This window comes from Chelonoidis abingdonii, chromosome 9 (genome assembly GCF_003597395.2).
Source record: "Chelonoidis abingdonii isolate Lonesome George chromosome 9, CheloAbing_2.0, whole genome shotgun sequence".
In the NCBI taxonomy this organism is placed as follows: Eukaryota; Metazoa; Chordata; order Testudines; family Testudinidae; genus Chelonoidis; species Chelonoidis abingdonii.
The window spans coordinates 23,967,804-23,993,541 of NC_133777.1; the positions used below are offsets into that span (position 1 = coordinate 23,967,804).

At 39.1% G+C, this 25,738-nt stretch overlaps 1 protein-coding gene across 1 annotated transcript in view; it reads left to right on the plus strand.

Annotated features, from left to right (window-relative positions):
• GRIN2A (glutamate ionotropic receptor NMDA type subunit 2A) overlaps positions 1-25,738 on the plus strand; it is a 281,508-nt gene that overhangs the window by 190,097 nt on the left and 65,673 nt on the right. Inside the window, exons 5-9 of the mRNA XM_032794000.2 lie at positions 14,423-14,628; positions 18,341-18,509; positions 18,636-18,789; positions 21,082-21,207; positions 24,411-24,640. Coding sequence (XP_032649891.1) covers positions 14,423-14,628; positions 18,341-18,509; positions 18,636-18,789; positions 21,082-21,207; positions 24,411-24,640 — 885 coding nt within the window. The remainder of the gene's footprint in view (positions 1-14,422; positions 14,629-18,340; positions 18,510-18,635; positions 18,790-21,081; positions 21,208-24,410; positions 24,641-25,738) is intronic.

The following is a 25,738-nucleotide window of genomic DNA, read 5'->3' on the forward strand; positions in this document are numbered from 1 at the left end:
TACTGTTTTTGCCAGCTTGCCGTAGCCTGAAGGCCATGCGCAGAATGAGTGCCAACAGCCATGAGCTCGCCTTACAATAGCCTTGAAAACAGCTAGAAATCCGGTGGCCACTTGGTAAGACCCAACAGATTTATTTGGACCATCAGCTTTCGTGCGTAAACCCCCACCCTTCTTCAGATGCATTGAGTGAAAATACAGAACGAACTAAATGTATATTCCCACATGCAGAGAAGCAGATTATTCTTACACAATGGAGAATCAAATGAAGCCATTAGTCAGACGATGTTGTCCACCCCAATACTTAGGAGTGAGGAAGTAGTCAATCCTAAAGAAAGGCGAAAATTGCTGTGTGAAGGGGCATTCCCAGTCCCTATCCAAGCCCATATGATTGGTGGATGCCGCAAGATGAATTGTAGCCAGCGAGTCTTCTCTTTTGAAGTCTATTTTATATATATTAAAAAGTGACAGAGTCCGTGGCACTGGTATTCGCCACAAAGCTATGCTACCAATACTACTGTTAGCTATAAAGCTCCCACAGGACTCTTGTTGCTTTTAGCACATACAGACAACACGTACCCCTCTGAACTTGACCGTGATACCTGGTAACAAATATGCCTGGTCAGACACTCAGCTTGAGAAATGCTGAGTTCTAAGGGCTTACATGTTAATTTTCTCTTTTAAATACATATTCAGGTTGTACCAATACGTGAAATATATAAGACATTAAATATCGAAACATTGTGAAATTCAAGATTTTTAAAATAGCCTGACATTAACATTAGTTAAATGATCAGGTGAATTTGGGAGGCCCTGTGTAATGTACAGCTTCTATATTTGGTTTCTCCTCCACGTTTGCTCACGGCTGAGGTCTAACTGGGTATGTTGGTCCAGTTCTGCTTCATACGTCATAAATATTATGATAATGGCAATGAAGAGTACTATATAAAGTTGTGCAAGGATAGCAGCTGCGGAAGTGGGTTACAAGTGCTTGGAGGAGCGGGAAAAATTCAAAATGACGCGACAAAAGTCTGAAAGAAAATAGACGAAAATTTCAATATGGCACAAATCAAGTACTCCATAGAGGAACTATCAGTTGAATGCCATACAAAATGGCAAAATGACTGTCTAGGAAGGAGTACTGTGGAAAGGGATCTGCGGGTCATACTGGATCACAAGCTAAACATGAGTCAACAGTGTTACACTACTGAAAAACAAACATTCTGGGATGTATCAGCAGGAGTGTTGTAAGCAAGACATAAGTAGTAATTCTTCTGCTCTATTCCAAGCTGATTTGGCCTCAGCTGGAGTATTGTGTACAGTTCTGGCCATCACATTTCAGGAAAGATTTGGACAAATTGGAGAAAGTCCAGAGAGAGCAACAAAAATGATTAATGGTCCAGAAAACATGACCCATGAGGGAAGATTGGAAAAATGGGTTTGTTTAGTACGGAGAAGAGAAGACTGAGGGGGGACATAAGTTTTCAAGTACATAAAATGTAGTTTCAAGGAGGAGGGTGAAAAATTGTTCTCTGTAGATAGGTCAAGAAGCAATGGGCTTAAATTACAGCAAGGGAGGTTTAGGTTGAATATTAGGAAAAACTTCCTAACTGTCAGGGTAGTTAAGCACTGGAACAAATTGTTTAGAGAGGTTGTGGAATCTCCATTATTGGAGATCTTTAAGAACAGGTTGGACAAACACCTGTCAGGGATGGTCTTCAGTGCACAGGACTGTACTAGGTGACCTATTGAGGTCCCTTCCAGTCCTTCACTTCTACGATAGCTTCACTTTAATTGTGTACCCTACATTATACCTCCTTTGGGCAGGAACATTATTGTCTTATGTCTGAGGCACTGTGTGCACCAGCTATCTAAGTAACAAATGCTCATTTTATATCCATGAAGTTTGCCATCAGTTTTATTAACTGCACAGGATAACTCTCATTTCTTGAGTCTGCTTAGGCTTCCAATTCAAACTAGGCACACTCTGGCACAGTACTCCTTCTACTAACATCATGGCAATTCATTTGCATGGTTACTGAATGGGAAAAGAGGATTTTGCCTATTTATAATTACAACTGTTTGTATTACATTAGTGCCTAGAGGGCCCCAACCAAGACTGGGACCTTGTGGTGCAAGTCACAGTACAAACACATGAGACAGTCTCTGCCCTGAAGAGCTGACAGTCTAAATATCCAAGAAAGCCAACTCATGAGAGGAGACACAGACAGAGAGATGTAGTGATGTACCTAAAAATCACTCAGCCAGTCAGTAGCAGAGACAAGGATAGAACCCAGCTCTCCTGACTCCCAGGGCCACGCCCTGTCCACTTGACTGAAAGAGCTGCCCCTCTGAACAAAAGTTCATGGAGAAACATGTAAAGTTTTACAAGCCTGGAGTTGTCTAGAACAGACACTTGATTTATGCATAGTTACAAATGACAGATAATGGTTTTGTGTTTTAACCCAACTTTACTTTTAATTAATTCATAGTTAGTTTAGTTGTGTCTTCTGTTAAAATCCTGTCAGTGTTATTAATCTGCTCTGTAATTTAGCAACAGGGAAAGAGAAGCAGACACACAGGAAGAGAGTCTGGGTGCCCACAATCAATTATAGTCTGTATACCACATACTGCACACTTTTTATCCATTCTAACCTGCTGCTGTGAAATCTTGTCAAATGAGTTGTGATGCTCCCACACCACTTCGGTTCAATAAATGTCCTCCTTTCATAGCCTTAATTGGGAACAGGATAGGGTGATCATGTTAGATCTTCTATTCCAATGGGGGAGGGGGTAAAATAAGCAAAAGTAAATCCTGCAGTCCTTATTCAGTCTTCATTCATGCCACAATAAGGGACTAAGGACTGCAGGATTTCACACGTGTACACTAATACACTGCTCAATGTTAGGATAAATTAACTATAGTAATAACTCTCAGCGCAGAACTTTTCATTTTCAAAGCATTGTAATAATATGAACTAATGCACCCCTTCAAGTAGTATCTCCCCTCAGATGGGGTCTTATCACACCTTCTGCTCAATATATATATAAATTCATTAGGTGGGTTGGTAAGGAGACATGAAATATGCAGGGCTGCCCAGAGGATTCAGGGGGCCTTGGGCAGGGCCAGGTCTTCGGTGGCAATTCAGCGGCGGGTCCCTCTCAGAGGGAAGGACCCGCCACCGAACGCAGCTGAAGAATGAAGCGGCGGTGCTAGAGCAGCCTAAGTGCCACCCATAGTGGCTTTTTTTTTTTCGGTCTCTTGCGGCGCTTGTACTCACTGGGCAGCTCTCTGAGAGTTCAGCAGCACTTAAGCGGCGGCTCCTCCATTCACTCCGAGTCTTCTGCTGCACTGAATGACCCGCCGCCGAAGACCTGAAGCGAGTGAAGGACCTGCTGCCAAAGTGCTGCTGAAAACCCGGAGCGGCTCACGGAGCCCCTGCGGGGCCCGGGCCTGGGGCAAATTGTCCCACTTGCCCCTCCCCACCCCAGGTGGCCCTGGTGTCATAAGTAGATAGGTAAGGGTTAATTTTCTTTTACCTGTAAGGGGTGGACAGGGGGGAATCAAGCACCTGACCAGAGGACCAATCACAAAACTGGATTTTTTTTAAAGTCTGGGAGGGAAAGGAACTCGGGGTCTTTTGTTTCTCCCGGCTATGCGAGGAAACAGCTTTTCTTGCTAACTCCAATTTCTTATCTACATTCTACACCAAAGTGTGAAGTACAAAGGCAACAAAGCAAATAGGCTTTATATGCTTTGGTGTTAGTATTTACATGTGTGTTGATTTTGCTGGACTGTTTAATTTGGCTATTTTTTAAATCAGACTGGTTTATTCTTATTTTCTTATAAGCCATATTCCTCTATTTTTTTTTTTGGTTTTCTTAATGCAGAGTTTTGTTATATGTAATTCTTTCCTTTTTATATAAGTTTTCTTTTAATAAACTTGGTGCGCGAGTTATCTTTCATAGGGAGGCTAAAGCGCGGAATAGAAATTTCTGTGCCCGGAGCTCTGTCTACCTCTGTGTGACAGGCTAGGGGGAGGGGAGCCCAGGCTCTGTGGTTTACTTTCCTATTGTCCCAGGGCGGGAACAAGCTACGGGGGAAAAGTTACAGGGAATAGAGGTAAGATTAGTTCTATTTCCCTGTGGTGGAGGGCTGTCTCTTTGGAGAAGAGGAGGCAGGTTCTCGGTATTGTGATGTAAAGAGATTGCATCAATTCCCTCAGGTTGCTCAGAGCGGAACGACTGAGAGAGAGGGGGAAGGGAGGGGAGATAATTCCCTTGCCAGTAAGATTCATACTTCTGAGTCTTGGGGGTCTTTCCAGGGGAAATTGGGGAGGCCAGAGAGGGGGTCCCCCAAGGAATATTTGGGGAACCCGGGCTGATAGGAGCCAAAATCCTATCTGGTGGCAGCGAGACAAGAGCCAAGCTGGGGATAAGCTTGGGGGGAGAATCATAGTAAGCAACCAGATTTTGGACGCTGAGGTCCAGATTTGAGACAGACGCTTACCACACCTGGAAATATAGTGCCTTCAGCATGCTGGCTAGAAAATGGATACCTGTAACTAAGGAAATTAGTTAAACCCATGCACTTCCTGGACATAATAAGAAAGGACATGTCACCAGCAGTGTATAAGAGAGTGCAGATTACATCTGACTACATTATAGGTAGGCTTAAAAGGATTTGATTTTTATTGGTAAATATTGGTAACTGCCAATTTCACAACATGCAGACAAAAATATTTCCATCAATAATAATAATCAAAATTTACAGATAGGCAAAATAAGAAAAATGCTGCTTGAGAACTTTTTAGAGTTTGATTTAGGGATATTTATTTTGTATATTTTGACATGGGCTGCTGGTAACTTGTGTTTTAACGGTTATCAAGCTTTAACTTTTTGAATCTCAGACAGTCATTGAATAATTGTCTCTCCCATAATTTCCCACAACTGTGAAAAGGTAAATGGATAAAAATAAAAATCATAAGCTCCATAATTTTGTGTAACACTTAAACCAATAAAAATGAAGTCTTAAAATAAGCATCAATATCATCACTGAAATTATAAAATAATAAAAATAGAATTCTGCCAAGCCTAATGAGAGCTTTTACACCTTACAAATTACTTCTCATTACAGCACAGCTTTCTGAACAAACCTTTAGAAAAAACTTATGCAAATTGTCCCTAAGATTCTTGTTCCTTTCCACACACATAAATATATAATAAGTGCTTTACTTTTTCTGCACTATATTATCATTGTGCAGTGATCGACAAGAGGCAGTGGACATTTTAGGGTTGTAAAATTCCCACTTCACTTGTAATGCTTCATTCTTCTCTGTATACAAGCTCGCTCTGTTTTGCTTATGTGTTTCAAATCATCAGGACCTGATATAGATGTCTAGACTCTTCAATTTTAAGTTCTAATTCTGTGTATTGTTATGCCACCAAGAGTACATCGACACTACCCGCCGGATCGACGGGTACTGCTCAAACTATCAGGCATCGATTTATCGCGTTTCATCTAGACGCAATAAATTGATCCCTGAACATGCTCCCTGTTGACTCCGGAACTCCACCAGGGTGAGAGGCGGAAGCGGAGTCGACGGGGGAGTTGCAGCCGTCAATCCCGCACCGTGAGGATGGGAGGTAAGTCAAAATAAGATATGTCGACTTCAGCTACGCTATTCTCGTAGCTGAAGTTGCTTATCTTACATCAACCCCTCCCCCACAGTGTAGACCAAGCCCAAGATCAATAGGGAAAGCGAATTAGTAGCATTGGGCTTCAACTTAATCTGCTGATGGCAACAAGTATCAATGTTCACTCTTTCTCTTTAGTATTTCCATTTAAGTATTTGACAATATTTTGCATAGCCTACATTTTGGCAGTCATTATGTCTTATTCCTGCCCAGCAGAGTTTACACTGGCAGAGAACAAATGGCACTGAACATACATATTTGTATTAAGACATCAGAATGTTGGCTCTTCTGCTGGAATACCTTTTTATATTCCTATTAAGAATTAATGGTGACAATTTTCTTCTTGATGATAATAACCAAGTATTTATGCCATCTCCTTATTAATGCTGTACTAAGTGATGTAAGAGGCTTACTGAGAGCTGAAGCAGTACTTGTTGGACTCACACGGTCCTCACATGTGAGTTGTCTGTTGTGCTTGGAGGCCAGCGTGGTTAACTGTGAACGGAAGCTGAAATAGCTGGGGTGGAGAATGGAGAAAGGAGGAGATCGCTACAGAGCAGCTGACAGTGGAGAATATAGAATGTCCTATGACTGAACCATATGTCTTGAACCAGAGATAAGCAAAGAACAACTCAGCTGGACTCTTTCCTCTAGTGCATGGTCTGATTAGTAGAAACAGTCTCCTCTTGTTCCTATAATTGATCACAGTGATGAGCAGATTAAACTAAATCAAAGTCCTGGAACTGAACTGCACAGCTTTCTTCTCCCCCTGTAAGGAATTGGCAATCAAAGCCTGGTTGCAGTGCTCCTTATTGTAGGACCAGATTTTTATTGTGATATTTTGTGCTTCTGAAACCAATCTGTGCAGCCCAGGTCATCCAAATGGCAAATTTGTCATACTACAAATGCCTCTGCAATAGATTGGCTCTGGGCTCACCTTCCTGGGCTTTTGATTGTAAACCCATGTGCTTCTAGCCACCTGGAATGTGTTCTCCTGGCAAGGAAGTAAATCTTGTCACAATTCAGCAGAAATGAAGCTGAAACTACTGTCAGGCTCTAATTTCTGCTGGCCTCAAATGTGGAAAGGGGAGTAAAAAATGTCCCTGCTGGTCTTCTGGTTTTCCCATTTGTCGTCTTAAGAAGAGAGAGTCTCTGGAAGTGCCCTTTGATAGACTAGCAACATCCCGCATTCTCTGCTCTCCTTTTCTGTGGAGGGAGGAATAGAAGAACCCAGCAACCCTTCACTGGGGAATGAGGAAGAGGCATTTAAGGAGTAGGCTACCTGGTGGCGGAAGACCTGGTAGCTGCAGCATCAGGCTATAAATTTCTGTTTGTGAGTCTTGATTAGAATCCCCTCTTAGCAAGTCTTACAGCAGAGCACTTCCATTGCCTTTCATATTGCTGAAAATGCAGCATCTCATTCACTCATTGACTAGAATTATATGTGTGAAATCATTCTATCATTTTTTTCTTTCCTACAATTGCTCCTTTTCTTATATTAAAAAGGGAGATTTTTAAACCAGCATCTAAAGAAACCTCCAGAAAGATCATATACCACCTCTGAAATGAGCTCTAAGTACTCCTCTGATATTTATGCTTAAACTTACAAAATACATTCAATTTTGCAACTTGATATTTTATCCTACAATACCAAACCATTATTCATCCACCAGTTCTGATTAGTATTTTGCATTGCATAATATCTTCATGGATTTGCTATCTTCACTGCGCAGTTTATTATGTAGAGCCGTTCTCCTAGTTAGATGTTTAACTCAGATAACTCTTGGAGCATATTTTCTTTCAATTTAAATTCTAATAATGCGCATTAGAGTGCCGGAATTGGTCTGTGCAAAGAGAGAAACTGATATAGCACCTTAGTGATTTGTTTTCTTGTTAAAAGGCCCTTTGGCAAATGTATGCTAATTAAGAGCAAAAACCTATAACAGATATACTGGTAATACATGTCCCTTTCCTCATGTTTTAGATTGATAGCTAAAATGCCTATTTTTGTCAGAATATATTATGTGTTTGCATACAAACTGCACTCTATAAAATGTTAGATTTCCCATTGCATTGGTATAGATCTAGTTAAGCTACACTTTAAAACAGCAGAACATGTTTCTTGACCCAATATATTTCCACAGGTCCTTGATGGAAGACTACTACTGCTCACTTCGCAATGTACAGTCATCTCCCTCAAGCACCGCGTTCCTACTGCTACACTATTGAAAAGCTTTGAAGTTAATTCATTCATAGCTGAGATCATCCCCTGCTTTTGAGGTTCTATATCCAAATGTAGTTTAGCTTTTAGAGAATATACATTAAAATAATGTTGCATCAGAATATACAGGGTCAGTGTAGTGTACCTTTGTCAGTGATACATCAATCAAATTGATTTATTTTTTTTTGTCTTTTTAAAAGACTAACCCAATTCAGCTCAATAGTAGATTTTCAGACTTAATTGGAGGGTGAAGTTTCAAACTCCCTTTAAATCAGTGGGTTTCATATAGTTAAAATCAGGCATGATCAGGTGTTGATAATTGTAAAAAAAAATCAAGTCTGTGCATTATTGCATTGAATTGCAAACCATTATATGCAATTGCATACTAATTGCCCAGCTTTGGCAAAATATTTCCCTATATAGTAAATGCTCAATTTTTTAATTATCTACTACCCACGATGTGTTTGTTCAATGTTTATAAAGTACTTAAGTCCCTCACATGAAACCTTTTAAGTGCAAAGAGTTGTTAATAATAATAATAATAATTAATAATAAATAAAAAATAAGAATCTGATTAGAATGACAGACCAACATACTGGGTTTCCCCCAATAAAAGTTTAAAATTAGTCAAAAATATGGCTTCAATATGAACAGTTTTTCCTCACTGAAAACAGTTACAAGATCATATTTAAACCCAAATTAAAGTACATTATTCATCTCTATAGTAAACAAACAGTGGTCTCTGAGTAAAGATACTTTTTTAAATGGTAATATTTTCAGATAGGTTTTTCAAAAAACAAATGTCCCTAGCACCATACCTTGAAACTTATAAAATACACTCAAATGTGCAACTTGATTATTTATTCTACAATACTAAACCATTATTCATCCACCAGTTCTGGTTAGTATTTTGCATTGCATAATATCTTCATGGATTTGCTACCTTCACTGTGCAGTTTATTATGTATCTTTTGCATATTTCAGTTAAAAAGGAATGCATCCAAGCTGGGGATCGCTACTTTGCAGAGGGTAAGATCCAATACACCAGGGATCAGCAACCTTTGACCCACGGCCTTCCAATGTAAGCACCCTGGCGGGCTGGGCCAGTTTGTTTACTTGCTGCGTCCACAGGTTCAGCTGATCATGGTTCCCACTGGCTGCGGTTGGCCGTCCCAGGCCAATGGGGGATATGGGAAGCGGCGCGGGCCGAGGGATGTGCTGGCCGCCACTTCCCGCAGACCCCATTGGCTTGTGACAGTGAACTATGACTAGTGGGAGCCGTGATTGGCCAAACCTGTGGACGCAGCAAGGAAACAAACTGGCCCGGCTCGCCAGGGGACTTACCCTAGCGGGCCGCGCACCAAAGGTTGCCAATCCCTGGTCTTGGTTATAAACTGAAGTGGGTGTAACCTACAAAGTAGAAAGATTTGTATAGTATTTTAAAATATAGAGATGTGTGGTCTAGTGGTATGAGCACAATAATGGGAGCCAGGAACTCCTCAATTATAAGACATCTCTGATGCTAACTAGTCACAATTTTGGCTTTGGTAAATCACTTAAGGCCCTGATCTGGGAAATCAGTTGCATGCTTAAAGTTAAGTATGTGCTTAAGTTCTTTACTGATGTCGGAGCCTTAACTTCTCTGCCTCTGTCCCTCAGTCTGTAAAATGAGAATGTTTATCTGCTGCACAAGGATGTGGTGAAGAAGAAATGTTTAAAGATTTAAAATAGTATTATTTAAAATTCTCATTGATACTTATCATTCAGATTCTTGTTAACAATACTATAATTCAACTTAATATACAAAAATGCAAACCAGAAGACTTCCAAAGTTAACTTTAATATTAAATCCTTCCTGTTTTTAATTAAATGCTTTAATTCTGTAAAAACTAAACAATATGCATGCCAAATGAAAATAAATAAATTAGAAAAAAATGTGAATTTGAAATTCAAAGCTGTGGCTGATAAGTTGTGTGTTTTCATTAAAAACATATACTGTTCAGCCATCATACTGCTCAGAAGTCTAAATATCATATGAAGATGGGAGCTGTTCTCTCACATGTCTAGCATCTTTGACAGAGCAATTCCAGTGTTTGTGCTAACCAGTTCTTAATTAGGACTAGCAATATCCAGCCACAGGATTCTCTGCTGCTTTTACAGAATGAGCCGTGGCAGCCATGTTGGGAATGGCTCCCTTGAATTTTCTGAAGATCTTCTTCCTGCAGGATTTTTAGGCCAGATGCCTGATTCTCCACTCAAGTCAATTGAGAAAAGTTTCACTTAAGTCACTGGAGAGAAAATGGTGAAAAGCCAGGATGACAACAGGCCAGTTCTCCAAAAGGTGCATCCTGGGAGGATTGAATGTTGTGGGTTTTGTGTCGGACATCTGCAGTGTCTTTAGCTGGGAAAATTGAATGTAAGACTGATTTTGCGTAATTCATACAAAACCGATACTTCACTAGCTATCAGATTGTGATCTCTAGCCCTCACATTGTCAGTTTTCAATTCAAATTGAAATTCAATGCTCTTTGCTCCTTGAACTATTAGTTTAATTTTTAAAAATGACAAAACAACAATAGTATTTATTCTTTTAATTTCTAAAAATGTAGAAGCATCACCAAACCCTTCTTTGCTTTCATAGTCTGGCCTAACAGATTGTACTGTTAATTTCAGTCTGTTTTTTTAGAGAAACAAATGTTTGTCAGATTCATGATTATGTTATTAAATGGTTTTCGCTAAATTAGTCAGGAATTGGGAAAAATTCCTAGGATGCGTGTTAAGTGGCTTGATAGCTTATTTGTATTTTTCATTATCATAGGGCTCAGGTAAACTGTGCAATTATATTTAAAGATACAAAGCAGTTATAAACAGTCTGAAGAGAGAATGCTATAAAAAGAGTTCACAAAGTATTGAAGTAATATGTTGAAATACTTGATGTCTGGACAGCAGAAAGAGTCAAGATTGGTTGAGCAGACACAGATATTCAGCCTGATTTTAATCTCTATTACTCTATTTTAAATCAGGACTTAACCCCACTGAAGTCACTTAAGTGTAAAACTTACTCAAGATAGATCAGGATTGGGGCTATTACCTTAGGAATGTGTGTAATTTAAAAAAAAATTGAATGAGGACAAATTTTTAAAACAAATTTGAAATTTAAAATTTGGCTTGAGTCTTCAGAATAGGCTAGAAATGATCGAATAATTATTTATTGTAAAGTTAGAGGTTTTGCTTTCTTGTTAATCTTTTAAGGCTATTACATTTCTAAGTAAAACAAGTTAGAATGCATTATTTATAATGAGAAGTAAAACATGCACAACTGGAATTTGTTCTTTCCAAATATGACAAAATGACCTGGCCATTTTTACAGGTCACAGAAAAAAGTGAGATGGTTAGTGCTTTACTTCAGTCAGCTCTAACAATGATTTAATAAATGACTCTGCAATTCTGAGAACAGTAAGACTATGAGAACATAAGAACAGCCATGCTGGGTCAGACCAATGGCCTTCTAGCCCCGTATCCTGTCTCTGACAGTGCCCAGTGCCAATGCTTCAGGGGGAATGAACAGACCAATTTCAAGTGATCCATTCCCTATCATCCAGTCCCAGTTTCTGGCAATCAGAGGCCAGAGTATGGGGTTGCGTCCCTGACTATCTTGGCTAATAACCATTGATGGAGCTCTTCTCCATGAATTTATCTAATTCTTTTTTTAGCCCAATTAAACTTTTGGAATTCACAGCATTTCCTGGCAATGAGTTTCACAGGTAGACTGTGTGTTGTGTGAAAAGTATTTTCTTTTGTTTGTTTTAAATCTGCCCCCTATTAATTTCATCAGGTGCTCCTCCCCCAAGCTTTTGTGTCATGTGAAGAGGTAAATAACTCTTTCCTATTCGCTTTCTCCATTCCATTCATAATTTTATAGACCTTTGTTATTCCCCCTTAGTCATCTCTTTTCTAAGATGAACAATATGTCACTTAATCTCCCCTCATATGGAAGCTGTTCCATATCCCTAATACTTTTTATTGTACTTCTCTGCATCTTTTCCAGTGAGGTGAAAACATTATCTAAAAGTTGTATCTTTTTGAGATGAGGTGACTAGAACTGTATGCAGTATTCAAGGTGTGGGCATACCATGGATTTATATAATGGCATTATATTTTCTGTCTTATTATTTATCTCTTTCCTAATGATTCCTAACATTTTGTTAGCTTTTATAACTGCTGCTGCATACTGAGTAGATGTTTTCAGAGGACTTTCCACAATGCTTTCAAGATCCTTCTTGAGTGGGAACAGCAAATTTATACCCCCCATTATTTTATCTGTATAGTTGGGATTATGTTTTCCAGTGGGCATTACTTTGCACTTATCAAAATTGAATTACATCTGTCATTTTGTTGGCCAGTTTAATGAGATCCCTTTGTAACTTTTTGCAGTCAACTTTGGACTTAATTACCTTGAGTAATTGTGTATTGTCTGCAAATTTTGCCACCGCACTGTCACCCCTTTTTCCATATCATTTATGAATATGTTGAATAGCACAGGTCAAGTACAAATCGTTGAGGGATCCTGCTATTTACTTCTCTCCACTGTGAAAACTGACCAGTTATTGATCTGTGATCGCTCTTATCCCATGACATCTTATTTTGCTTAAGAGCCTTTGATGTTGGACTTTGTCAAAAGCTTTCTGACAATCCAAATACATAATATCGAGTGGATCACCCTTGTCCACATGTTTGTTGACTTCCTCAAAAATTCTAATAGATTGGAGAGGCATGATTTCTCTTTATAAAAACTGTGTTGACTATTCCCCAACATATTGTTTTCATCTGTGTGTCTGATAATTCTGTTCTTTACTACAGCTTCAACCATTTTGCCTATTTCTGAAGTTAGACTTACTAGTTCGTAATTGTCAGGATTAGCTCTGTAGCTTTTTTAAAAGTAAGCATTATGTTAGCAGTCATCTGGTACAGAAGCTAATTTAAAAGATAGGTTACATTCCAGGGCTAGTAGTGCTGGAATTTCACATCTGAGTTCCTTCAGAACTCTTGGTTGAATAGCATCTGGTCTTGGTAACTTAATACTGTTTGACTTATCAATTTGGACACCTTAATTTTGGACAGTTCCTCAGATTGTCACCTAAAACAAATGGCTCAGGTTTGGAGATGTCCCTCACATTGCATCGGTTTTCATTCCAGGCAAAGAATTCATTTAGCTTCCCTGCAATGGCCTTATCTTCCTTGAATGCTCCTTTAGCACCTCAGTCGTCCAGGGGCCCGTTGCCTATTTGGCAGGCTTCCCCCTTCTGATGTGTTCAAAAAAAATGCTGTTAGTTTTTGTGTCCTTAGCTAGTTGCTCTTTGATTATGATTTATTTTTTATTTTTTGGGGGGGAGGGAGGGCTACACTATTATACTGTTATACTTTACGTGCCCAAATTTATGCTCCCTTCTATTTTCCTCACTAGGATTTGACTTCTAATTTTTCAAGGATGCCTTCTTGCTTCTAACCTCCTCTTTACTCTCTTTAACCATGGTGGCATTTATTAGTCCTCTTGCCTTTTTTGGGGGGGAGGAAGGAAACAATACATTTAGTTTTAGCCTCTATTATTGTGTTCTTAAATAGTCTGCATGCAGCTTGCAAGCATTTCATCCTCGTGACTGTTCCTTTTAACCAGCATCCTCATTTTTGTGTAGTTTCCCTTTTTGAAGTTAAATGCTACTGTGGTGGGCTTCTTAGGCATTTTTTCCCCTACAAGGATGTCAAATTTAATTATATTGTGTTTGCTATTACTGAGCGGCTCAGTTATATTCACCTGTTATACAAGAATAACATTCTGATGAATTGATAATCAGTCCACACTTGTAATACCCAGAGAATGCTACTGCAAAGATTTCCAGATTGAAACCTGTCTGCTGGTTGTAAAGTTCCATTAATACAACTCTTTATTGTATTAGTGTAAATTTGTTACCTAGAAGGTGTCATTCTTAATAAAAATGCCAAGCTTTGAGGTGTGTATGTTGCTAAAGAATGCCTAAAGGAGAGATGGTAAGTATTGTTTTGTTTCAGAGAGTTATGGCAATAACGTTCATATAAAATTGACAGACATACATTTTGTTCCTAGATAGGAAACTTTTTGTAGCAGGGACAATAGCACAGCTGGGGGCACCTGTTGCTGCTGTAGTGCAAATATAAATTTTTTTTTCCAAAATGTTGACCATATTATAGCTAAGAATTAAATAACAACAATCAATGTTGTCACTGACACTAGCAGACCTTTGCCTACATTTTTCCTCTTAAAAATTATATATCCTCAGTTGACTTGACCTTACTGGATTTTCTCTCTTAGTGTGTCAGCTGAATATTTCTAAACCAATTCTGATGGAAAATTAAGACTCTCTTTCCAATATAGTTTGTTGAAACTATGTACCAGTCCCCTAAAAGTTACATCTCAAACAGCGACAGCCCCAAGCAAGCAGATGTCAGCAGTGTGTGTCTTCCATGTTTCAGGTGGGAAAATGGGAGAACAAGACTCTGAGCCTGACGTATTCCATATGGCCGAGATTTAGTTCTTTCGCAGACAGTGACCCTGATGACAACCACTTGAGTATTGTTACCCTGGAAGAGGCCCCCTTTGTCATCGTTGAGGATATGGATCCTTTGACAGAAACTTGTGTAAAAAACACTGTGCCATGCCGTAAATTTGTCAAAATTAAGTAAGTACAAACTTTTCTTGGGAAATATCTTTGTTTTCAAATACACCTGATCTTTAGCTTCTTCTTTTTCTTCCCATCAATTCTCTCCCGTGTTTCTTTTATTTTGCATTTTTGAAATATATTTCTATTTTTCTTTTTTTTTTTTTTGGTTCCTTCTGCATTTCTTTGTTTTGTCCCACTATTCATGTTTTTGAACAAGTTTTTCCTTTTTGTGATATGGACTGTTATACACTTTAGCTTCTGATTAATGTTATGTAAATCATATTAAATCAATGTCTCAATAATAAATCACAGCAAATTCTCAATCATGAAGACTTAGTTGTTGAGTCATATGGAAATAGATTACACTACTGGGGAAAAGGTTATAATTTAACAGAAGCTTTTAAAACTGATTTAAGAATGTCCAGCCATTTTGAAATGTTACTGATCTGATGAATCCTCTGACAGTGGCAGATACTGAAAAGATGTATTTTTTGGTGTAATATTCTGTAAAGAAAGCTCTATGACACAGAATGCCAGTGTGTCATACTTCCCAGGCTCTATTACCACCTCTGCCTGTGATTTTCTCTGCAATATTGGACTTGTCACCAAGGCCGAACCAGTGCCCATAGAAGTCAAGTGGGAATAAAAATCTCATTGATTTCAATAGGTGTTGAATCAGGCCCTTAGCCATACTGTGCCTCTGTCTACACAGCTGCAAAAGGAGTGTAATAATAATGGCATTTACCTACCTCACTGGGATGTTATGAGGTTCAACAATGTTTGTAGAACTACTTTGAGATACTGGAATGAATGATGCTTTATAAGGACCCATCCAGAGCCTTCTGAAATCAAAGAAAGTATTTTGATTGACTTTAGTAGGGTTTGATCAGGCTCTAAACTTCTTGTTCTCCTTCTAAACTCCTACAACACCCTTAGTATTACCATGGTGTCACAGGGTCAGCTTACAGCTAGGGGTTGCACCTCCTGGCCACTCTGGGGATTAGTTCCTTCCAGGTCTGGGGCCCCCTTCTGTTGCTCCTTGCACATCCAACCTATTGCTCTCTCGCGCGCTCTCTCGCTCTCTCTTTGACTCCAGCTGCTCCTTCTTTGTGACTTGACCCTCCACCCAGGCCACTATACATGTTTCCCCCTTCCAGGGTATCAAAATCTTTCCTTGCTAGCAGTCTCTGGTAGTCTTCCCATTCAGTACCCCACAGTGCCACTTCCTCAGTGGCTGGCAGGGAAACATGGGCCCACCCTCTACTCCGGGTTCCAGTTCAGGGACCCTCTAATTTAAAAGCTAAGATCTGTTCCCTCCTTGACCTTACCACCTTTTCCCTCAGCTCTTTCCTTACCTCCAGGTTTCCCCAGGTTTGCCAGCTTCACAGCTCCTTCCTCCCAGAGAGTAACTGTAGCTGCAAACACACCTCTCTTCTCCCAGGTAGTGGCTCCAGTCTGCTTCCCTGCAGCTCCCTCTGCTATCAGCTTCCTGGCTTTATAAACTCTGCCCAGTTCCTTCCTCCTCAGCTGGCTCCCTCATTCAGCCAGGGGATTACTTATACCACCTGATTGCCCTCAGTCAGGGCCGGCTCTAGGCACCAGCGTTCCAAGCATGTGCTTGGAGCGGCCCTTTTCAAGGGGCAGCATTCCGGCTCTTTGGGGGTGGCACTTGTCAAGAGGCAGAACTCAGACCTTTATTTATTTATTTATTTATTTATTTATTTATTTGCTTCGGCAGCGGCACTCCGCCCCGCCCCCCCCCCTCAATTTTTTGCTTGGAGCGGCAAAAAACTGGAGCTGGCCCTGCCCTCAGCTGTGGCCTGTCTGATTACCTGGCTTCCTTCTTAGCTTACATTAACCCTTTCAGAGCAAGTGTAGGGTGCCTATCAGACATGGCCTATTGGAACACTCACATTTTTGTAAATTGCTATGGTCATGAAATGTGCATTGAAGTAAAATGTAAGAGCAAAATTCTCCTCTTGAATCCATATGGCTTGTCTGAGTTTTGCTATTCTGCTTGCTCTTCATGCACAGAACTCTGCTTGATGCTGGTGGGAATTCTGTGTACTTCTAGGGCGCAAAATACAGGGCCCAGAGCCACCCTTGGAACTGCAAGGAGATTTTTCTCCTCACTTTCAGATTAAAACAGATTGTAATGATTTAATATAACTCTCATGTGGGAAAATTCCATAAGTGAAGGCTTAAGTGTGTGTCTCTCTCTCCTGTGGGAGCTGTTGCACTTTTGTCTAAATAATTAAATACTCACTGGGACAAGGAGAGGGGCTGGCTCTGTGGCCTGGTGGTTAAGGCATGTGGTGACATGAACCTGGATCTCACACCTCCCAAGTGAGTGCCCTCACCAACAGGTTATTTGCTATTCTGGCTGATCTCTCTCTCTCACACACTCCCACCCACCGACCCCCTGACATGAGAAATCTTTCCAGTGAAAGTTTCATTGAAACCAATTTCCATGAAAACCTTTGGTTTTGACTAATTTACATTTTCTGAGGAGAAAGAATTAATTGAAAATTTCCCATCCAGCTCTAGTCAAGACCTTACAAACCTCCCTTCATAGGAGGACAGTATATTCCAGTGGTAAGGTTAATGGAATGGGAGTTATGAGCCCTATGTTGTATTGCAGGGTCAGCTGTTGAACTTCTGTATGACCTTGGGAAAGCTACTTCAGTTCTATATTTTGGTTTCCCCATCTGATGGGGGTAATAATACTTGCATCCTTTTAAGTAGTGTGAAATTTATGTATGAAAAGCCCTCTATAAGAACTAGCTTTTATTTATTATTATATGTTCGAAATGAGCCTTGTACTAGAGACATACTTTTGATATTTGTAACACTTATTTATAAAGCTCAGTTCAATCCTGCTGAGTCTTTTCAAAATAAGAATTTTATTGGGAAGACCTGCTAACACCATATAAAATGTCATATGTGCACTATTATTTCAAAATTGATCCAAGACAACAATGGTCCTTGTCAATTGCTTCGCAGTATGGCAAAATGTTTAATTAAGCCTCTTTTGCTCATTATCTGACCAATTTAGCCTCAATATACAATTCCACCACCACCTCCATTGAAGTAATCTAGTACTGAATTCCCTCAGTATGTTAAATCCCCTTTTCTTCTGAGTGCTATTTCAAGTACATCAGTAGTTTTAAACTGGATCCGGTGCTACCTTCATCTATGTGGGTAACCATCCCCCTCTTGTACAACTGATTACAGGAATTTGTAACTGGCTTACAAGATACATGGCAGAAGTGTGATATCAGACAATCCAATCTATTGCTAATCAAATCTATCTGTGGTATTTATAAGGTACTATCACCATCCTATGTAAATGCTGAACAAATTTATGAAGAAGCAACACATTAGAAGGCAGAATTTTACCCCACTGTCTATATGTCTCACTTTTGTACAGACATTCCCCGACTTACGCAAGTGTTCCATCCCGGAATGCCTTGCGTAACTTGAATTTTGCATAAGTCGGAAATGTATACCTGACTATTACCCAAAAAAACAAAACAAAACAACAACAAAAAACTATTTCTAGCTTACGGAACTTTTTCTGTAAGTGCAGATTTGCATAAGTCGGGTTTGCATAACCCAGGGGGCATCTGTATTCCACTTGTCTTCTGATAAATACAGTAAAACTTGCTGGTATGTAGCCTCTTCTGTTTTTCATAACTGAACTGGTTGGTTCTTTCTCTCATGTTAACAGCAACTCAACTAATGAAGGAACTAACATAAAAAAATGTTGCAAGGGATTCTGCATTGACATCCTGAAGAAGTTATCTAGAACTGTGAAGTTCACATATGACCTATATCTGGTGACCAATGGGAAGCATGGCAAAAAGGTCAATAATGTGTGGAATGGAATGATTGGTGAAGTAAGTTCTGTTAGGTAAAAGAACTCTTAAGTAAAAACTTGGCAAACAAGCGTTTTGAATTCATTTGCAGAAATATGGTATACTATATGTGGGTAACGTTGTTGGTTTCTTCTCTTTCTGGATCAGGTGGTCTATCAGAGAGCAGTTATGGCTGTGGGTTCTCTTACAATTAATGAAGAGCGTTCAGAAGTGGTTGACTTCTCAGTGCCATTTGTTGAGACTGGGATAAGTGTCATGGTGTCAAGGAGCAATGGCACGGTGTCTCCATCTGCATTTCTAGGTGTGTTTTGTTTTCTTTTCTTCCTTCTAGATCAGTTTAATTGCATTTCCATTGTCTTTGAGAGATTTTGCTATATATCACCAAGAATCTGATTGCATTGTTCCTCATTATTTGCTATATTATGTTTCCAAGTTCTAATATCTTTTACAAATGGTAGCTCACATCTCACCCAAAATACATATCTTACCAATAGTCATACAAACTAGATCTTACAAGTACTTTGTGAAAATCTACACCGATTGCACTTAAAAAGTTCCTGTTGGTTTAGAACATTCCTACCTTTTCAGAGATTTAAGCTTCTTTTAGACCTCTCTTAGATTTAAACATGAGAATCCGCACTATCCCTCCTAATGGAAAGCTCTTGCTTTGTAAGCATGACTACTGTGGGTAAGTTATATCCACCACCAAATTTCTTTTGCGGGTTTTATCTTTGAAATTTAAGTTTGTTACTTCCCTTTCAGTAGCCTATGTTCTTCCTTCCAATCAAATTATGCACTTGGTGGTATCATTTAACACACACAGAATTTTTTTCTAATATATTTTCCACCAGCCTGTAAGTTTTGCTGAGGCTGCTTTATTATTAGCTGCTCACCTGGGGGGCTCCTCATGACTGCGTTGGACCCATTATAATGTAACTGTGTGTCATGTGAAGATCCACTTAGTTATTTATTCTATATTTGTTGTTCAATGCTGCTTTTTGCTCTTTTTAGTTTGCTTCTGTTTATATTTTAATCCTACACCTCATCACCAGACTGTTTATATTATTTAAGAACATTCTGCTTAAACTATTGTTTATAGCCCACCTTAGCTACATTGTCCTGTTCTGCCCTTTGCCTTATTTCTATCTAACTAGTTTAATTTGAGGTGTAGCGTTGCTGACAGTCTTGGATGTTTTCTGTTCAATATTTATTTCTGTTCAGAAACATTCTGAGACGTTTCAGTACCTCTAAGAGAACTTCTCTAGTATTTACAACATGTCCTCTGAGATGTATTTCAAATTGTATCTTAACTAGATTCTTCCAAATTGCCCGTGTCTCTTTTTTTCTCAAAGCAACATCTAAAATTATCTCTGGGTTCTCAGTACTCCTGGGTTCTCAGTACTCCTTTGCCTTTAAAAACACATCCTAATCCCCTTTAATTTTTACGTTGCTCTTATGCCAATTAATATGTGAATAAATAACACAATATTTATTATAAACACAATCTGGGTTTCTTAAAAGGGCTCCCCTTAAGTCTGTCTACTTCCAAACTGACCTAGAAGTCTCCAATATCCCTAAAGAATCTCTTGTTCTTTTGCTTACTTGCTACACTATTTCAGCAAAAATATTCTCATTACATATGGGTATGATCCATATTATTTAAATAAATAAATTTCAGTCCATCACTCTCTCTCTAAATAATCCTTGAAAATGTGTAATTCAGATTTAGTAAAATTATTGCTACGCTTACTAAGAAGCTAGTCAAAAACTACTGCTACTTACCTTAAGAAACCTGTTCTGAAGATTAAAAACATAACTTGCAAGAGGACATCTTTGCATGTGGTGGAAACATGTAGAGATGTGTGCTCAATGGAAGAAGAAGAAAAAGTAAAATAAAAAATTCCCTTCACTTACTACCCTAGAAAGAGTTGAAGGTAATCTTCATTTGTAATAATTATGGGCATAAACTGGTTCTCCAGACAGTAAATCCTTCCCTTTTTAGAACATGGTAACATTTTCCCTTAAAAGTTGTCAGTAAAGTCAGAGATTTACCCTTTTTCCTGCCACTTTGGCTTAGCTAAAATGAGTGGGGGAGAGAAAGTTGGATTTGTACTTCAGCCCCAATTTAACTGAATCAGGACCTTAATGGTCATGTTTATATAGGCACGTGTAACTGAATATATATATAAAAATACAAGATACTTATATAATTGAGAACCAAATAAGCAGCGGATATGTGATAAATCAAACTAAAATTTGCTAATCAATATGAGTGCAGGTTTTGCCCAGTGAAATAGGGAAATGCAGCCTTCATTCTTGAATTGCAACTCAAACTTAAGATGAATTATTATTTTAAATTGTATTTAGCTTATTTAGAAGAAGAAATCAAGGACAGGTTGCAGGTTTTCCCTCTTTCTTTCCCTCTTTCTTTCAATTTTCCAGTCAAACTGACCTCTCGTTACATATCATTACACAGCTAGTGTTTTGGTGGTAAAAGCTAATTTACAAAGGGTTGCTAGACATTAGAATTCTTGTTGTGCTGTGACTGGTTTAATGAACTGTGTTTCTGTTTCTCTTGTCTGTTTTGCTGCAGAGCCTTTTAGTGCTTCTGTCTGGGTGATGATGTTTGTGATGCTTCTCATTGTGTCCGCCATGGCTGTCTTTATATTTGAGTACTTTAGTCCTGTAGGATATAACAGGAACTTAGCAAAAGGGAAAGGTAAGCTTTCATTTTACAAAATCAAGGACTATGCAAAATTACACTCCTCCCTCCCCTCACTCCTCTCAGAACAAACAATAAAATTGAAGCACTATGAACAGCTCCATTTACTTTTAACTAAAATGTTTTATCTGGTTGAGAGCTTGTGTTGTCATGTTTCACATTAATATATTGTCATAAAGAAGTTGGTGATACTATGGAAAATCACACTGAAGTAATGTGGCGGTCTAGATACCCTAGTAGGCCCAGGGTATTGATGTGGAAAATATTTGGAATGATTAACAAATGTGTATCTTGGCACATAGGAGTCTCATTCTAGTTTCCTTGCACTCCAAGCCCCCATTGACTCCTGGGAACTGACTGGGAATTCAAACTCACTGATCTAAATTAGTGTGGTTTTCTGGTTAATATTTTAAAAAACGTGGGGATTAAACAGGATCTAATACAGTCCTTGTAAAAAAGATAGGATTCCCTTGCAATAGTTTCAGCTCTGAAAGGGGAAGCTTGGAAGGGCCATGTTCCTTACAATGTGGTGTGCACAGCTATATGTTGGACTTGCTCCCTTATTTCCAAAAATATTTGATTATTTCAAGATATACCACTACATCCAATTATTAGAGGGAATGTACTTTTCTCAATTAAACTATTTTAGTAGCATTTTTGCCTTAAGAATCAATATTTCTTGCAAACATTTATACTGTGCTGTGCATCTCACTTTGTTGTTTACTCTTAGTGTAAGAGGTTAATGTTCTTTAACGCTCTACATCACACATACTTTATTTTATAGTTAAACATCTTTCAACTCAGGGAATACCATGGGGACTATTATATGCGGATAGTATATTCTAGTATGTGTCATGGGTCTTTCAGGATGCTCAGATACTATGAAGATGGGTGCTCATAAGTAGCTGAGAAAGTAGGTAGATTACCCACTTCTTTGGTAGATTCTAAATATTCATGGTAATAAACTTTCTGGAACAGATGACATTTTTCTTGTGGGTTTTCCTCAGAACAATTTAGGATGTATTTTCTGAAGAGGTTCCCTATGAAAATCACAGGCAAAAGAAGCAGTTTAGGGAGAATATTTCCACTCTTTCCACCTAGCCACTTTTACCTAAGTCTTTGATTTCATGTAGCTTTCATTGTTTCATCTTTATAAAATATTAACAAACCCTAATAGATTTAATAGTCATCATCTATCTCAGTATATTAAGTGTTATGAATGTTATTTGCAGAGGAGAAAACATGTTGTATAACAGTCATACATCTGCTGCTGAGCAAGGATCTTCACTCTTGATGTAACATTAAAATAAAGATGTCCTGCCTTCCTCAGGTCCCGGTGACTTGAACCTGATTTGATGCCTTCGAAAATCAAGCCATGTAAAATTAAACAGCTGTCACTATGTAATTATCAAAAACTCCTGGAACCTTCTCAGTAGTATATATTCCTGGTTTCTAAGAACATTAAATACCATAGCTTATAAAGGCCAAATAATTTAATGTAGCATTTTTTGAGTATTAATCTATCAGAAAAGTAGCACGAGCCATAGGCCAGATCCTTCCATCTTCACTGAACCTCTGCCAGTCCTTCCATTGATTCCAATTACACGAGTCTTAGAACCATGAGGATATTTGTGTGGGATAGTCCTACTCACAGGAGCAAGGGCTGCAGGATCAGGCCCCATAGTAGTTCAGCTTCCAGTGACAAAAAGAACAATGATAAAAAACCTAAACTTCAGCTTTTATACCCAGCTTCGCTTTTCTTGAATGACTTATGCTTTTCTTATCTCCACTGTTCATAAAGTACATTTTATCCACACTATCAGTTCAGCTTTTAATGGCCTTGAAAGGTACTTTCATAAACCAGAAGTCAGTCCCAATTGCATATATTTATTGCACGGTATTCTCATAGTGCCACCCCAGTCAAGGAAGCAGATCATCTTTTCAAAAGTCATTCTGTTTGAATGTAACATCAAAAATTAACGTGGTAGTAAAGGAAGAGTTCTGCTGAAATGGAGTATAAATTAAGCGTATAGCCATTGTGTGATTAGGAGTTTATTGCTTTAAAATGTTTCTTTTACCTCCTATTTGTTTTGCTTTCAATATTTCTATATATTGTTTAAGTATTTAAAATGGTTGATAGTGAACCTTACATTATACAGAAATTAATTCTTGTAAATCAGGCTTTAAAAAAGCAAGTCAAGCAAGTACTATTAATTCTAGAGATTGGTTGGGAATTTTTTTTATTAAATTGTTTTTGCATTAGGAACCCCAGATTGTCTAAAGCTGAAACTGTTTACAGGAAGGGTCAGTTTTAGCTAATTTCCAGTTTAAAGAAAAATAGAAGTAAAAGGTTTTTTTTGAAATTGTAGTGATGTCCCATGTTGCCATTTTTTGAAACAATGTTTGATTTTTTTGGAGGATTCAAAACATTGTGTTGATAAATTTAAATTATTTATAATCTAAAAAGTTGAAATCAAAATGAAACATTTTGGCTGATCAGTTCTGATTTTTTTTTTCTAATTTTAGATTGGCAAAAGTTTGAGATTCTGACTTTTTGTGAATTTTTTTCTATATTTCAAAACTTTTTGCAGGACAGGAAACAGTTTCCTACCGAGCTCTAATTAAATCTATTTTTCTAGTAGCCTGTTGGCACAGGGCTATACACGTAATGATTTTTAAATGGATATTATCCTTGCTGACCCCCTTCCTGTTTGAGTGTGGGGGTTCTATGTTGGCTATTTTTTCCTGCATCTTTCGTCCCAAGAGTGAAATCAAATCTGATCAAAAGCATGACTAGTTGAGTCAGATTCTTCCCAGTAATACCCCTCTAATCAAAGTCATTGGGAACTATCTGTGCATTTTGAGGAGAGACTGTATCCTGTTAGCCCTGATTCAATAAGGTATTTAACATTTTCCTAACATTATGCATGCCAGCAGTTCCTTTGTAGCCAATGGGACTACTCATGTTTTAAGTACAGACTTAAAAACCTTGCTGAATATAGGCCTTAATGATTATTCAGAATGGAAACTTGATTAAGTGTGATTAAACTATTCTGCTCAGAATTTAATTTTCTGAATTTAAATAATTAAGTGGGAAAGATTTTGCATTGAACTAGTCAGAGTGTATAATGTCAAGAAGCGTCACTGAAATAGAGCAGAAAGGACAAACACTAAAATTACTGTGTTTTTTGCAATTGCAGCTCCCCATGGGCCATCCTTCACCATTGGAAAAGCAGTGTGGTTGCTCTGGGGCTTGGTGTTCAACAACTCTGTGCCTGTTCAAAACCCGAAAGGGACAACCAGCAAAATCATGGTGTCAGTTTGGGCTTTTTTTGCTGTCATTTTCCTGGCTAGCTACACTGCCAACCTGGCTGCATTTATGATTCAAGAGGAATTTGTTGACCAGGTGACTGGGCTAAGTGATAAAAAGGTACGTGTTCAAGCTCTGAAAAGAGACCTAATCTCAATTTTCCCATTCATTGTACTCAGTTAATCACAGATATGCTAGATGCCAAAAGTCCCTATCAAGATACAAACTTGCAACTGCTGCTTTCGATGAAATTATGTGGCTTCATATTAAACTTATTTCTTTATTTAAAAACCCAGGGTCCAAATAATAAAAAAAAAAACTATATATCTATTTTTATAGAGGCTTTATATTCTTTTTCTGAAGGAAAAATATGTGATGAAATGAAGTCATGTGAACCTAAATTGTGTGAGTCATTAAACCCATGTTCTTTGAGTAGATGCAAGAAGGAAAGACTCGACACCAATTTGCAGGATAACCGAGGAGGCAAAAAGCTGCTTTTCTGAGTTCACCTGCCTCTTTTATTATCTAAAATTACACATGCGCAATTGCACAGCACAAATCAAGATTCTTTACAAAAATCTTCCATCACGAGCTCAACAGCATAGCAAACTGCAAAAACAGCCCCAGCTGCAGACACGGCAGTCCTGTGGGGGACTGCAAAGGGGGGAAGTTACAAAACACCGCCAGATGCAAACGGGGCCATCTGTATGAAAGTACAGGGGAGGATGGAGGAAAGCCAAGTTCCTGTGATAAGAAACCGGGTATGCCCAGCTTGCAGACAAGAACAAAATGCCTCAATAATAAGGCATCCAGGCCTGTGGGCCCGAGGTCATTCCTACAGATGCAGATGCAGCTGTGTATTATTCCATATAGTCATGCAGGGGCGGCTCTAGACATTTCGCCATCCCAAGCACGGCGGCATGCCACGGGGGGGGCTCTGCTGGCTGCCGGTCCCGCGGCTCCGGTGGACCTCCCGTGGGACCAGAGGACCCGCCGCAGCTGCAGGACCAGCGGACCCTCCAAAGCCACGGGACCAGCAGACCCTCCGCAGGCACGCCTGCGGGAGGTCCACCAGAGCCACGGGACCAGAGGACCCTTCGCAGGCATGCTGCCAAAGGCTGGCTGCCTGCCGCCCTCCCGGGGACCGGCAGAGCGCCCCCTGCAGCTTGCCGTCCCAAGCACGTGCTTGGCGTGCTGGGGCCTGGAGCCGCCTCTGTA